The 16421-nt window shown below is 41.4% G+C and overlaps 1 protein-coding gene across 15 annotated transcripts in view; it reads left to right on the top strand.

The window, feature by feature from the left end:
- Positions 1–16421, top strand: part of celf5a (cugbp, Elav-like family member 5a) — a 190059-nt gene that overhangs the window by 138021 nt on the left and 35617 nt on the right. For 11 of the 15 annotated variants that reach the window (XM_075485134.1, XM_075485143.1, XM_075485140.1 and 8 more), the window contains exon 4: positions 14979–15107. In XM_075485134.1, the coding sequence (XP_075341249.1) occupies positions 14979–15107 (129 nt within the window). The remainder of the gene's footprint in view (positions 1–14978; positions 15108–16421) is intronic. The other 4 variants (XM_075485144.1, XM_075485141.1, XM_075485142.1 and 1 more) reach the window with 1 other exon arrangement.

Here is a 16421-nt window from a genome sequence, read left to right as displayed (position 1 = left end):
AATGGAACTCATTGATTATAATTAGCACTGGACCGGGTACTTGGGATTGACAGCCTATGAGGTCCATTATCAACTATAAGGAAAATATTTTGCAGGAGTATTTGAGCAGTTTAAAAGTATATATTTACGATGCTTTTATATATTCTTGCTGCAACATTGTAATTTCTTTTTAGAGAGAAGCATTTTTTATGGTTTGTTTCTGTTTTATTCTTCTTTTAAATTAAATTCATGTCGCTCGAAGATAATTGTCAAGCACAGACTTGGAAAAGTAAGATGGATTCAGTGTTTGACCCTGATGTGTAAATCTAGGGAAGACACAGTGGTGCAAGATTTCATGCTGTTGTCTGCTGTCTCACAGCAGGAAGTTGTCCGGTTCAAGTCTCATTTGGAACATGGGTAGGATAAAGCAGATATAGAAATCTGAATAGATTTCTGTCTAAAATGACTGGAATGAAAAATGAATAGAAAAAGCTGTCTAAACTAGTTTTACAGCCAGTTTATTAGCTGTAACCACAGCTAATAATAATCCACCGCTAATAATAATCAATAACAAGATTTGACATAATATGTAGAAATTTTTATCTACATTTTTCTGGCTTCTAAAATTGCTGCCATTTATGTTTGTAACAGGATGCAGGACAGTTTATGGACTCATGAACATTCATACCAGCCAATGTGAAAGAAGCCTTCAATTGCTTAGAAGTTAGCCTGGGTTCCTTTGAGACCTTGAAGACTATTAAAAACTTTGTTCTTGGAGTGATCTTTGCATGTTGATCACTCTGGGGAGGGTAACTGTGCTCTTAAGTTTCTTCCATCTGGACACAGTCTGTCTGACTATGAATCATTGATGTCCAAACTCTGCAGAGATAATTTTGTGACCTTTTCCAGCTTGATGAAAAGCTTTCTTTCTCAGCTTCTCAGAAAAACTTAGTTTCTGCCAACATGTGAAGCCCAGAGGTCCAGACTGATAGAACCCTTTTCTGTCAGTAAAATAGGGCACCCACACCTGAATCTAATTTCTAAAGTCGCCCTCCTCTAGAAATCAAGTGTTTAACCCCATTAACATGTCTATGAGGTGTTTTTTTTTTTTTGTTACAAAGCTGTGGCTGAGGATTTGTGCTTTTAATCTACAGAGCACAACACTCCTTAGAAAGGTGAGGTCAAACAGCCTGTACGTTCTATGTAGACTATTTTCAGGAATAGATCCTAAATAATTGCGGTGTGGGGCTGTACAGTTCATTTTCCCCACAATGAGAATAAAAAAAGTAGAGCTAGAAAGCAATGAGAGGTTAGCATAAAATATGTGGAGATGACAGTAGAAACAAGGATAAGCAGGAGAGGCCTTCGTCCAGCCCAGTAAGCCGCGGAAGTCCAGAGCTGATTGAAAAGCCAGCGTTCTTAACCAGCTAGTTGGCCAAGCAATAAGAAACTCAGGTGAATGAGAGGGCCCCAAGCTAGCCAAGCTAGCTAAGCAATCTTTTGATTGAATGAGTAATTCCTAGCTTAGGGATCCCAACAGCTCTGGAGATCAAGGGTTTTTTTTTTGCCCCAGAGCTAGCTCCTTAGTTCCAGGCTGAGCAAACTCTCAGAAAACTCTTGATCGAGCAAGTTAAGAATTCTCTAGAGCACGTCGCCGGGAACTTTTTACCAGCATAGCTGGCAGCCAAATGAGACGGGACCCTTAAGCCAAATTCTTGACCAGGAACTCTTCAGCTAGGTGACTGGGAGCCGAGAGGTCTGCTCACCACTGAGACAGGGCATTGCATACTGCAGCTCTTTGCCAGCAAGCAGTGCCTTTCTAGCACTGTTGCAAGCAACAGAATATGAATACATTACCATTCTGATACTTCCACTTGCATGTCATCATGTATAAATTAGCTTCCTCTTCCTAAGAATTGCTCTCTGCCACAAGCATTTACGGCTGAATTACCCCAATGTAAGAAATGTTAAACAGAGCATAGAGTAAACAGAGTCAGAGTAAATGGGGACGGCCAGTGTCAGCTGCTAGGAGGCGAGATGTGGGCGGGGACGATTAGCATATTCATAGATTCCTATTCTCTAAACGACGGAAAAGGTGAAGAGTCAGCACCGAGGCATCTTGGATCAATGATGAGTTTTTAAAAGGGATTAATAACTACCAGAGTGGGACTTTAAATGATTGACAAACTTTCAAGCACTACATTAGTTTGGATGCACTTTTTTATTTTGTATCTGCCGTCTGTTTGTGTGGTCAATCACAGCACTGTCATTTCAGGTAAATGGATAAAGATGCACAGGAGCTTCCTAGTAGACAACTTTGAACGTGGAGCCACTGTCACCCTCTCCCCTGCATTTTTCATCACAAGCTGCCTTTTTCCTCCAAACTTCCACATGGTGCGTGCTGACATGGCATTTCTCAGCCTTGAACACAGAGCCCTCTGGTCCTCAGTGCACTGGAGCTGGAACACATTTGTGTGTCAGTGTGAGTTTGTTCGCTCCATGTGCTCTTGTGTGCTTACTTGTGAATTTTGGGGATGCTATGCTCACTCATTCCCCCTGTTGTCCTCCTTCTCACATGGTCACTTCATACTGAATATGATCCCACAGTCCCATAGGCAAGCAGGAAATGCAGGAAGAGAGCTTCTTCAGAAAGTCCATTAAAATAGCTGGCAGCACCAAAACTATTTTAGTTGAGACTGAACACAGATAGGATGATCTTAAATTATTCTGAGCTGAAATTTAAATTTAATTTCGTTTTGGCCCTGAGCAATGGGCACAACTGCCTGAGTGAGATCAGTAAAGGTCAGGGGGAATTAAAATGCTTACTGTTAGGTTTGTCAGTGAAAGAAAGTGAGAGCGAGGAAAGAGATAGAGAGCTAGAGGAAAAGGCCCTGTGCCTGATAGTTAGTCTCAGCTGATGAAAGAAAGAAGTCACACCGTTTGCAGTTTAATGCCACAAAGTATAAGCTTGCCGGGGTGAAAATTTTGCATCACCTCATATCTATCGTTTCATTTTTTTGCGATTTGACTTTCTGCATGGAAAATCGAAAACTATGGTTGCTCGACAGTTCAGTGGTTGAGTGAAGGCTTTGAAATATATATTAACGCATACCACATAAATGTACATACGTACACTGGATGAGGAGCTATGTCAATAAATAGATCAAATAAAACTAATGTATGTTGAGCCCATACGACTTGTTCAAAATCCCCCAAAATGATTAGCAATTGCCTGGTGTCGTATCTCTTTAATGGGTGTCATGGCCAGAGGAGCAAATGAAATGGCGACTCCTAAGCAAAACGCGACGCAGACTGTTAAAAGTTACACTTTTAACAGGGAAACATTGTATTCCAAGAAATTGTTCAGCCACTGGGACTGAGTCTTAGTTGTGATCGACAAAGCTGCTTCAAGGGGAGCCACTGGTTGCCCTTGGTGGGCGCTGGAGTCATAGGAGGGTGGGCAGGAAGGAGACTAGAAGAGGCAAATAGTTCACAAGGAATCTTCTACTGGAGCAGACTCGAAAGAAGAAGACTGCAGGAAGCACAGGTATATAAACCATTCCTTGAGCAGCAAGAAAGGACTGGAAAACATAGGAAAGCAAACGAAAAAAACGAGGGAAATCATTACTCAAAAGAGAGTCATGAAACAGCCTGATTACCATGCTGTAAGAGCAGACAATCTGGCAGAGAGTGGCTGCACAAGCTGGTCCTTAAGAGCTGCTCAGTGAGGCTGATGAGCAACAGGTGCAACAGCTGGAGAGCTAGAAACAAGACTCCGCCCAAGGAGGAGTATCCACAGCCTGCCCATCCCAGCCTACACTTAGAGGAGAAAAAGCAACTAAACTAAACAGTCAACCAGTGCAGGACCATAACAATCGGAATATGATTTCATCAGGGTTATCCTCCATCTTCTTTGGTGTTTTGTTGATAGGCAGGACACCTACAGAGGGCTCAAAGCCACCCCTTGGTATCCCATGAGTGCCCTCCTCCACTTTTAGCCCTCCTGCTGGACATCTTGCAGCCCAGTTGACCCTTCCTCTTTCTCAAAAAAAAACAGTAATGTAAAAGTGTAACAAACTCCCTCTTAAGTGATCAATCCTACATCCCGATGATTCCCTCACTATATAGATGTTTACTTTATCAGATATCAAAGAAATGTCTTAGAAATGAAAACAAATGTGCTTTAAAGCAGATCGGGACAGAGGAGAGAGAAAAATACATACAGTACAGGGCTGGCCTCTCCTATGAGTGTTTGTGAGACAGAGAAATTTTGAGGCCATTCTTCCAGCAAACTCATATGAAATCGTCACTGTCTGTATTTATGCACGTGTCTATGCATCCGCTTGCCCTCCAAAAACATGCCGCAAAGAGCATACTTTAGAAATGTCAAAGAACCTTCCCACCTCACTCAATTGTCTACATTTCTGGCTTATGATAGTATGCACAGGCAAGAAGAGCTAATTTGATTCGGTTTAATGATGGAGCAACTCATAACAGTTTGTACAACAAAATTAAAATGCAAGTCCAAGCAGGGCCAGAGAAAATACAAAGAAAGAGGAAGAAAGCAAGAACATTATGTTGTTGTTGATAGCTGCATGCTATTTTTCTCTTCAGTGAATTATTCTCACATATGTGCTAGAATAGATCAGCCTGCTCCGAGAATACATGATGTTGGCTAACTTGGTGGCATTCCACCGAATGATGATTACAGCCCATTTTCCCTTATAATATTGGAACTGCTGGCAAACTTGTAACCTCTTCCTCCCATGTCGATAATAAAAGATATGACTAGCACTGTTACTTAGCAGCAAGCAGGTCAAAATCTACAGTTTCAGTGTTGGCAATGTTTACCTTTACCTTCAGTTGTCATGCAAATTTATTTTTTCTCAACACTGAATGGTACAAGAGATGTGGTGAAAACCTGCAGCAGTTCATTAGTATACTTGTGCAGAACTCAGTAAAAATATACCATATAATATGATGTGATTATTCAGACAAGCAGGGATAATAAAAATGAAAGTAGAGCGTAAGGGAGCCTCATACATATGCTTGCCGTAGGCCCCTAAAACACTATTCCTATCCTGGATTATGATAAGCTTTCAGTACAATCACATCCTCTGAAAAGGTGCTGATTGACCTTCTAGCCTAATTAAAGTGCACCATCACCAACAGAGAGCAGATTAGACAGCTTGGCTGTCAGTGTGACTGACAGGGTTAGGCTCTCCCCCTGCAGTCACATCAACACTACAGAGGCCGTGCATACAAAAAGCTCAGGGCAGAAAAAGTGGAGAAACTCTAAGTTTAGCATCTCGCCTCCAATCAAAAATCAGCCCCAACTAATAATATGGAAATGGATAAATTTACACTGACATGCTTTAGGGCTTATGTATTTATTTTTACATTTGCAGTTTTACATCATTCCACTCCCTATCTCATAACTGTTAACACTGCATTTATTTTAGAGTAAAGAAATGCTCTCCCTTGAGCCAGAGTCCATGCAAACCAAAGCTTCTGGCTGACGTAACATACGTATAGAACAAATCTGAATCCACTTTCACCAAGGTCTAGCCAGGTGAGTGCTCAAGTGCACCCTATATTCCCCTACAGCTCTTACACTTCTGGTTGGGGGGAAAGCTGACAAGTAGGGTGGCCTGTAAGCCTCTTTTGTCCATGTGCAGCAGAGTCATCTGCCAGCTCAGTTGCTCTTGCAGACAAAGCTTCAGAGAGATAGCCAGTATTCTGGTACATCCTCACTCTCTCTTGAGCTGGTGCTGGGCATGGCCCCTCGCTCTATATCTCCTAAGCCTCCATTTCATATTGCTCTCTCTCTCACACACACACTTTTTTTCTTAAAATATATGTTTTGGCTTTCTCTCTTGTTTTACTGTACATGATAATTGAGCGGCCCTACGACGACAGCAATATCTCTCTGCATGGGCAGTGCAGTCTCACACCAGAATATGAAGTAGCTACACAGGTTAACGGTGCAAAACATAGCAGTTTCACGATAAAGGATAAAAAAAATCATGGAATTACTTCCAGGCTACAAAACCGTTACACGTTTATGCCTGCGTTTCAAATTGTAACAAATATTTCATACGTTCATCAATATGTGAAACTACCATAAAATTGTAAAATTACTGCATTTTTTTGATGATTTTCACTGATTAATTACTGCAGGTTTTAAAAGCATTTCCTTCCTTTGTATTATCATTCATGTCTTTTATAACATGAACCTTTCACAAAAGTGATACTGCACAACTATTACATGTTCAAAGATGCTTATGAGAAAGTAGGAAGGGGTGGGCAGTGTCAAGCAACAGTAGCAAATCTGAGTCTTAATATCATCCAGCAACTTTTCATTTTTCTCTTTCGCGGTCAGTCGTGGTTGGTTAAGGCTTGTGGTAAATTATACATAAACATTAGTCGATATGCTTACAGGTTTGCATCACATAACCTGAACCTTTCCATACACAAAGATTAAAAGGCGATGAAAAAGGTTTCTATGTTATAGTATCTGCACTGCACCTTTATTGTGACACAACTGGACATGTTTTAGACACGTGAATAAATGTTCCTTTTACACAACCTCTTGTGAGACTGTGCTGGCACGGGGCCATGTTTTACCATAAATGTAGCAGTTTTCTGCCTGTGAGAGATTATTGATTTGGAATATCACAAGTTAGAACTTCAGGTGAGACCCAGTTTTGCTTAGGTTGTTTGTTCTCTCTTGCTGTTGTCCATTTTGTCCATATTTGTAGATTTCTTATTTTTATTTTAGAACAGCTCTGAAAACTAATGAGTTACCATAATGGTACTCACAAGGTACTACGAGAAAAATAGAAAAGATTGAGATGGATAATCAGAGACTGGCGAAAAATGTGGGGGAACAGATCACAACAAAAAAATAAATGAGTTAGATTTAAAAAAAAGCCTGAGCAATGGAATAAAAAGCTAAGAGAAGAAATGGAGGAGAAACTATGTGTAGAGAACGGGAGGTGGGGGGTTGCTAAAGGGGTTTGCCAAGGGGGTGTGCTTTACATTACCTTTATGAATCAGTGTCAGTGGAGCATTGAGAAAATAATTAAGAGACAGGCTAGTGCTGTGTTAAAAGCTGCCAAAGGTAAAAGGCTCATTCTACTGTGCGCAAACATAATCTAGATGGTAAAGAAGAATAGCAATAAATGGGATATGGGAACATGTGGGGGACAAAATCCATAACGTAACAGATGCCAAAATACCCTTCAAATAGCATTATGAAGGGATGCAATATATCTATAGCACGGCTATATTGTAAATGTTTATGTACAGTAGCGTCGTATGCATGTTGCGCAGCGGTATCAGGATTTATGACCAGAGCAGTAATGCACTGAAGTTGACACAAAGCTGTGAGTAATATTTCACATTTGTTTTCATATTGAGAGTAAATTTCCTGGGACGTATATAGTGGAGATAAAATATTTTAAGCAATTTCTCCTTCTACTCCCCTGCTCTGTTCTGAGGTGGGAGTGTAAGTCGTCAGCTGGACGGCGAGCTGACTTTAACTGTAACAGAAAGCCAGAGCACACCGAACACTCGTGCATGGCAACACTTACACACCTCAGAGGTTTTACAGTTTATAGAAGGGAGAACCAAGTCGCAGGCTGTAATTATATGTTCAAGGCATCCAGCTGGGCCAGCATGCAGCCCAAATCCCCCAGCCAGCAGCATAGAACAGAGCGGCCATTAGATATCACTAATGCATAAAGTCTTTGGACCTCTCTGGAGACTATCGAGGGACATACAGGAGGTCCTGCTTGTGTGTGCGTACAAACATGCGTGTGTACATGAGTGAGCACGTAGACACATGTGTGAATCTTTCAGTTGTCATGTATAATATCCCTCATTGTATCTGCCAGAGGCAAAGAGTGAATTCATGACCGCCTGGGGTCCAACCCCCCACCCCCGAGGTAGAATCGTCTCAGTTGGTGTGCATTGACAACATGTGTACAGTTGGAATGCAGAAGCTCTCGTTTGCTGCAAGGCTGCTCCTCATTAACACACCACAGTTTGATCTCAAACTCTTTTGCCCGATTAACTCGTTATAGGTCTTGTGATGCAATGTTACCAACCACAACCTCTTACTCGATGTAATTTTTGTTTGCAGAGGCTATTTCGCCTCTCAGTGTTATATATTTGTTTGTCTGCAGAACACCAACAACTGTACATACTGTATGTGCTTCTGTATGAGTCCATGTTGATGTAGCTGGTTATATTTGCAAACTCTTTATGTTTGTTTTTTCTCTTTGACCGTATGTGAGAGTGGGTTTATGTAATATTATGGAAGTGCACTGAGTAGGAATCCATTCCAGGGAAGTGTTTTGGGAGCAGCGCACTCTTTTTGCTGCGTTACTAGTACGGCCTTGCATCCACTGTTATATGGAATTGTTTTGGCACCTTGAATGGATTGCAGCTGAGCTACCAAAATGATGAAACAATGACATGAGATCAAGCCGGTGTCACTATCGTGGGTGCTGTGTGAGAGGCAGGTGTGATATAAAGAAGACATCTTGAAATCAAATTATAGACTGAAGACAGGTTTTCCTAGTCATGGGCAACCTGGGCAGGCATCATAATCTAGTGTGTTTAGCATTCACATATAATCAGTCAGTCAATTCCATTTTTCATTCTTATTTCATTCAGATATGTTTCAATAGAAGTGTGGAAATTGCAGATCAGGGAGGGCTGGGTTTGAACTACAGTATTTGTATTTTTTCTTTGTGATGCTGTTTCCAAGCAACATCTCTGAAGTTGTGAAGAAACAGGCACTAATAAGCTACCTCATTAAGGCAGGCGCGTGGTAGGCCTTTACAGTTTGTGCTGTCAGCTCAGTGGGTTAGAATGCAAACTTCAAAAGACAGCTGCAGATACAATGCATCCACACAGGGGTGCTAATTTGGTTTAGAAATTGGTAAACACACTATTCTATCAACCCACTTTTCTTGGTCAGTTGAAGGTGAGCTGGTGAAACCTAAAATCTGGGTTCTTTCTGAAGTGGCTCCAGCAGTATGACAAAACACGGCATCATCCTCTCTGTGGTGATAACGCAGTACATAAAAAGCTCATTATTCAAGAGTTAATTTGGCTGTGTAGTTTCTCTCCCTGAGGCCGTGCCAAACCTCAGGCTCCCCCCATTGTTGGGCTCTGCCACTCCTATTGCAGACGGAGAGGATGTCCTTAGCACACCAAAACACAACTGAACACACATTCATGCACACCATCTCATTAATGCAAACACAACCCTAGTTAGATCCCTATATGTAATAAATTGGATTAAATTCCACTGGCTAAGCACTGTGATCTCGTAGGGTTAATTAATTTCAGTCCATTCTGTCTACATTTTTTTCTGCTTGAACACATGCTGACACTGTTATTGTGTGGCATCCTGCTCATTGGAGAAGTATAATAGGCTCATGAAGGAGGGAGCGGAAGCCACAATGTTTCCCTCTCCAAAGTGATTTTGATTCTTTCTTCCTTTCTTTCAACAAAGAAGTAAGCTTCAGTAGCTGACTCTAATGTGGTGTATCTTTACCCTTCACATCCTCTCTCTCGCTCTTATCTTCCCCTCCAAATGGCAAAACCTGGATGGCTTCACAGGGCCCTTGTTTCTGCCTGGATGCTATCTCATTTGGTTTTAATATATTTATCCATTCGTTATTGTTCCCCTTTATCGTCCAGCTAATATTGTTCATAATTTGTCCTTATCTGCAAGCCTGACAGTCAAATTTGCACTCCGGCTCAGCAGACAGATGGAAAAATGACCCCCCTCCCAGCCCCTCCTTCCCCAACTCCTCTCCTCCCTTCATTCATCTCCTCCTCTCCAAACTCCAATGAAACATGACTGACAGCCTGCTGTATAAGTAGTTGTCATAGCAACCTCCCCATCCTTCTGACAAGTACTTTTTCTCTATAGCACACACACCCCTCTATCACAATATCGCTATCCTTCCCTTCATTCTCTCTCCCTTGCGGTTGCAAAGATTGAGAAAGAAGCCTACAGAGAAGAGAAATCTGAAAACCAGAGAGTACCCAAAGCAGTTGGTATGCTCTCCTTCAACCCTCCACCCCCCCAAGGCTCATGATCCTTCTCAGTGTTCTGCCCTTCCTTCATTCTCCAAACCTCTGACAATGATTTACCAACTCTGGTGGCGTAGCTCTTTCATCCGTCCTGCCTTATCAAGGACTGCAGGACTGTATGCCCAGAAACTTACAGTACGGGCACATCATTCTCACTCTTCCACATATTCACTCTCTCAGTCTCTCCTCTCCTCACTTGCTCATTCTTTTTATCTGCTCCCCCTTATTCTCTCTCTGTGTCTTTGTTCTCTTGCTCCAAAAACTACTACTCTTCCCTATTCCCCATTCAGTGAGACTCAGTTGACTGTCAGAATCCCCTGCAGCCTTCAGTGGAATCATAGAGCACAGTGTAATAAGTCCAGCACAGTGGACTGAGGTGCAGATGGTGTCTGTGCACTGCATGAGCGGGAGATGCTTCAAACTTTCAGCAGAAATAAACATACTTTAACAAAAGTAGGAGTGTGTAGAAATGTTGAGCACCTGCACATGGGAAGAGGTGCAGTGGCTTTGTTTTCCATGCATGTACTGTAGTGTTCAGATTACAGCATGATGAATTGATACTACTGCTTTAATGTGCGCAGTAACTTACGCAGAAGAGCTTGTATTGATTAGAAAAGCTTTAACAAGACCTGGGAATCCTCAGCATGTATAATCATCAGCACACTACCAGTTAATTATTCTGGAGTTTCATTTCCAATGAATTTGTTCTAAACAAGCATCTGTTTAGTAAATTAAATATGATGGGAGTAGGGGTGAATTTCAGAACACCAGTGGTGTATATGTATTTTGCATATAGTGCCCTGCCAGCGTCAGCTGTAAATGCATATTAATGCCAGCATGCTGTGCAATTTTTGCAGTGAAGGTGGTTGCTGTTACTGGACCCCTGAATGGTTTGTGTGATATAATTATAAATAATTCTTCTTAAAGACTGCAGAGCCGAGTCACCCTAAATTGGGATAGTGTTCGTGTTGACAAGGCTTTGTTATAATAAAAGCAGACCTTAAAAGAACTCTTGCGATGTTATTTGTGGTAATCTTTCGTGCAGAAGCCACTTACTATTGAAGAATAGTAAGAGTAGAGAAGAATATATATTTATCTATATTTATATACATATATGTACTGTATTAAGAAAATTGTCTATATCCAAAGTAGTATTTGCTATGAATAATGTCTAAATGTTTCCACATTTGCAGAATGTGTCAGAGCTCTGTGTTAGGGCTGTGTGTTTTATTTCCATGCTTGCTTCTTAAGTTTTGATTTTGCTTTGTAAAGTGCTTTGGGTTGCACTTGTGTTTTAAAAGTGCTACACATAAATAAAGTTGAGTGGAGCTGAGTTTGACAAATATATCCAGGCAAAAACATTCTTCGTGCCATCTCTTTGGCTGAATGGAAAGTTCAAAGAAGCATCCTATGAAAGGCTGCGTTTTACTCAGTGAAAATCAAATTGAAATCATATTGCATATAAAGGATGAGTGCTCTGCAAAAACTGAACTCAGCTCAGCACTGTCCAGCAAGTCCGGGGAGCAGATGCACAAAACTGTTGTTTCATCATAAAACTTTGTAGAGGAAACATTATTTTCACCAGAAATATACAGAGCTCTGCATATGTAGGCTATGGTTTTGTTTTACACATTTCAAACATCATGAAACCGTACACATATGCACCAAACTGATAACCACTCAGATCTTTTTGGCATGGATGGAAACAGACACTCCCCAAGTGAGTCATTTGCACCATAAGTAAAGAAGCATGATAATGACAACAATCGTGAGAAGAGGCACAGCTTCTGCTATGTCTGCAGTAGAGGAACCTTTGGCCTTTACAAAATCGACCCTTGCTCTGAGATAATTTGGGAGGGAGACACAGATGCACAGATCATGGTATGTTGGCTGTTTTCTTAAACAGTCTATGGCAGTATATGAGCCAATCTTGTGCTAGAAAATAAGGATGCTCTCTCTAAATACTTGTTCTCCTTTTAAAGTCATAATTAGCAAGGTCTACAACAGCCATTACATACAACTGCGAATGCGTGGCTGCATGCAATTTAGACCAATATCATGTTGCTGTGGAAGAGCAAACATACAGTTTGAAGGATTATTAGTGGTGTGTTTCTTACGAGGCAAAAGTGACTAAGGCAGCATTTAGCAGTAACAACTGTAGCTAGCAGCAGTTTAGCACTTAGCAGCAGGAGAACTTAAACCAGATAAAAAAAAAATTTGGAGGCTGTTGTTTAGCTGTGACTGATGAATAGAAGCTGGCAATAGAAGCTGGCAATAGCAGCAGTACGTATGTAGATTTCTGAGAAAAAAGTCAATACAGCGTAGTTACAAGATAGTTAACAAAGGGCCACGCACTCGTGTATACTGTGTGTGTGGTCATGGTGGGAGAGCTGTTATCTCTAATCCTCTGCATCAGCGTAGCGAGGGTATCCTAGTTTCTGGTTGCTGCTTGTAATTTTGTTCTCCCCTCCTTTTGTCCCTCATTCACTCCTTTTTTTCTTCCCCTGTCAGATATGTGTAAATGACTGTAGGTGCTTTGCACTCTGCTTGTGTCCGTTTGCATGCTGCCTGTGCTAGAGGGTTGTAGATAAATGAGATAATGTTTCTATTGGCGATGAACACAAGAGCTGAATTCCCAATGGAGCGTTTTAGCTGAGAGCTGCCAGAGCACAGTCCTAGATGGTGGAACAGATCTTGTAGATGATCTGTTTTCATGCGTTGTTCCCTTGTTTTCAAAGCCGATTTATGTTCCAGAACATGTACGCCACCTCTCCCTCAGCCACAGATCTCCTGCTAAACATTTTAAAAATAAAATGCCCACAATGCGACACCTTTCGTAAATTGCAGTCACCTCCTGTGTGTGTGTTACAGATTAGTATCTCTCTCAAACAGAATGCAAATTGAGAACAGGCTGAGCATGACACCAGTCTTTGAGGCTTTTGTATAGCTCAGTGAGAAGCAATATTACACAGGTATGTGATATATAGTGGCCAGTGGTCCTTTCATTGTTGAATATCCTATTGAGGAGGTGGTTTGTTAGTTAGCTTTATCTTTTAGCTGCTGGATGGGTGCAGCAGATTTTTTGAAGACATACTGCAAGGGAGCAGTTAGTTTGATATAGTATGATTGTCAAAGTGCACTTCATATGAAACTGATAAAGGGCATGACCCCTGATTTAGTACTTGTCGTAACCCTATTACCCACTTGAAGAGGGATGTTGCAACCAAAGTCGTGACACAAAGAAGTCGAAAGGGAGCTATACGAGCATACTGTAAGTGACTCTTCATGTGCCGTTCTGTCTTTGTTCAGGATTATATGTGAGATGCACTCTGGTGATATTTCAGAGGAAAATCTTTGCAGCTCAGCCCCACCCCCCATCCTTGACTCATCTACCCAATCCAACCTCAGAATTTATATTCTCCCTCCAGCAAAAGGAAGGACCATTTTGGCCTTTCATTTTCCAGTTCAGGGCTTTCCTTTTTTTGCAGATAAATGCTCTCCAATCCACCCTGACAGATGTCACATTGCATCACTTCCATTTTGATACATAGCCTCTGATCCTGCCACTTGCAATAAGGAGTCAGCACCAGGGACGCCCCTCCCTAGACAACGCTCTGACATGGGTGATTATTTTAAAGGTGCATCACTGTTGGTGCTGAGTGGTGAAACCCAAGCTGGTTGCCATGTCCGTAAACACTCTATGCCATGCTCGCTGCCGGAACTCTGGTAGATGCTTGGGTTTGGGTCAAGGAAAGACAACATCACGACACAGTGTGCAGTCATCACGGGTCACCGTGACACTGGGCAACACTTCTGGCAGAGATTTATGCTGCTCTCCGCCTCTTCACAGCAGTGGTTGTTAGTCCTGTCTCTCAGTCAGTCTGTGCACAGCGACTTCACGGGTCACAGTTGGAGAAACAATCCGTATAAAGGGAAGGTTTTAATGCTTCTGCTTCCAGCAGAGACACTCTGCACTGTAACATTAATCATACAGTGCCAGAGAGCATCAGTAAACACAGTGTGTCAGGTCAAGGTAAAGATCAGATCCCACAGCATTTAACAGGACTCAATAGCATACAGGGGATCTATTGAAAAGTCAGCGCTATTCATGGCATGTCTCTCAGCACTCTGTGCTCGCTGGAGAGACACGCTATTGTTCACTGAAGAGCACGCTGAAATATTTCTCTGGCTACGCAAAAAAACACTGGATCAGCAGCAATTAGTAGGGTAAGGGAGAGATAAAGAGAGGAAGGACGGCAGTTGAAAAAGAGTGATTGAAAATGAAGAATCAGCGAGAGAAAAGGGAAAGCAGGAAAGAGCGAAGGAAGAGATAGATGAACAAATTGGGGAGCAGAGGCAGTGAGTAAAAGAGGAAGAGAACTTCAGTCTCCAGCCAGTGCCGTTTGGTGTGTAGGAGGTTGGAGCCGCCTGGAGCCCCTCGTGCTTTTAAACGACCAAAGACTCGCTCATTGTCTCGGGTCTGTGTGCATGCGCGTGTGTGTGTGTGTACAAATCCGCTTCATTAGTCTACCGTTTCTCTCCTTTCTCTTCATTCTTTATTCCACTCTCTGACCACACACTTACCCCTTGCAGCTACGGCACATGTGCTCATATAGGACTTAGCCTAGTTGTACAAGAGATTTATCAGTGCTGGGAAATAAGTAAAAGAATATTACTGAAGCCCAAACCTCATCGAATGAATTCTGCGGTTACTCCACTGTACCTGCAAACATACCATGTATATTTGTTTCTGTACGAAAACAGTTTGAAATTAGGAATTCTGCCACTGTAATGACAATGTCTAACGTTATCAGCCCGCTCCTAAATTAGCTTTATAATTGAGGTCAGTTACAATGTAACCTTTTGTCTCTTTTTTGTTCCAGAAGACAGGAAGTTGTTTGTTGGGATGCTGAACAAACAACAGACCGAGGAGGATGTTTACCGCCTCTTCGAGCCCTATGGAGTCATCGAGGAGTGCACAGTCCTTAGAGGTCCAGACGGAAACAGCAAAGGTAGGAGCCGTGATTCAGCTGTCTGCATTATTTAGGTCACTGACAGAGAATTGACGGTTTGTGTTCATGTCTACATCGGCATGGCTGTATAAATTATACGTGACATTTGCATCAGATATAGGTCAGGTTGCATGTTCATGTAATTAGGAATATTTAAGCACCATGCTGTTTGATGTGTGAGACCACCGCCAGTAGTGACAAAATACAGCTTTGCTCATTTTTTTCTTCTTCAAACTATAAGAAGCAAAGAGCAGCCCATATGGGTTGGATGCTTTGCAAAATAGAATTACAATCAGAACGCAAGGATATGCAGATCACTTAAAGATACGTACAAACGTCAGCCAACAGTACAAAAGAAAACAAACATATAAAAGGATGAAATTGAGAAATTGTACTTTTTGAAGATAAAAAGATACCTGTTAAGGTTATGAGGCCAGCAATACATTGTAAGAACTCCCATTGCGTGAAATCATCTCTTCTTTTAACAACACTCTGTAAATGTTTGTTACTAATTAGATCATTCATTGTAGTTTTGAAAGAGAATTTTAGCACGTAGCCATGCTGTTGTTATATTTGAATAATGTGGTTTGGACATTTTTCTTGTTCAAATAAGCAAGGCCTTTCCTGATGGAGACATTCTCAAGTTACCCAGGTGCATTAGCAAACCTCAATGGCATCATAGAGGTCTGCTTTTGAAGTTAGCACTGATAACAACCTGGAGAGTTCTTACTCCATCTTGGCCTGTAGGGTTCAATGTCCTCGAGCTCTTTTAAGTTTTAAATTAGTTCGAACTGAGCTTTTTCTTTGTGGTAGAGTTTTAACTTGCATTTCTGGAAAGAACAATTAAGAGTGTTCTTTCACAATAGTTATCAGAAATGTCCCTGAGCTAATGCAGGGATTTCCACGATAGAATGATGTCTGTCTTTAATGCAGTTTTGCCTGAAAGCCTGAGGCCATTTCATGTCTTATACATAGCCTTGTTTCTTTTGTACAGATATGTCACTGGATGCTCTGATTCTCTTTTAATGATGGTGTGACTATAAATAATGGAAATTCTGTGCAATGTTACACCAAAAAATGTTTGCACTACTTTCGCACTCCCCCATTCTACCCTTTATTTGAAAGAATTATTTATATCAGGTGTTTCTCTTGTAATGAAATAAACATTTTCAGTTTTTGAGCCACTGTCCCAAATTAATTGAAAAGCATTGCTGACTCATATCGCAATGTTGTCTTCGTTGTATTCCCAATCCAATAAAGGCTTCATAACATTTGAAAAAACACTAAACATGATTTCAGTTACTTTGTCTTTCT

Source organism: Odontesthes bonariensis, chromosome 15 (genome assembly GCF_027942865.1).
Source record: "Odontesthes bonariensis isolate fOdoBon6 chromosome 15, fOdoBon6.hap1, whole genome shotgun sequence".
In the NCBI taxonomy this organism is placed as follows: Eukaryota; Metazoa; Chordata; class Actinopteri; order Atheriniformes; family Atherinopsidae; genus Odontesthes; species Odontesthes bonariensis.
Note: the sequence above shows the minus strand (reverse complement) of the source record. Positions and strands in the feature narration are given on the sequence as shown.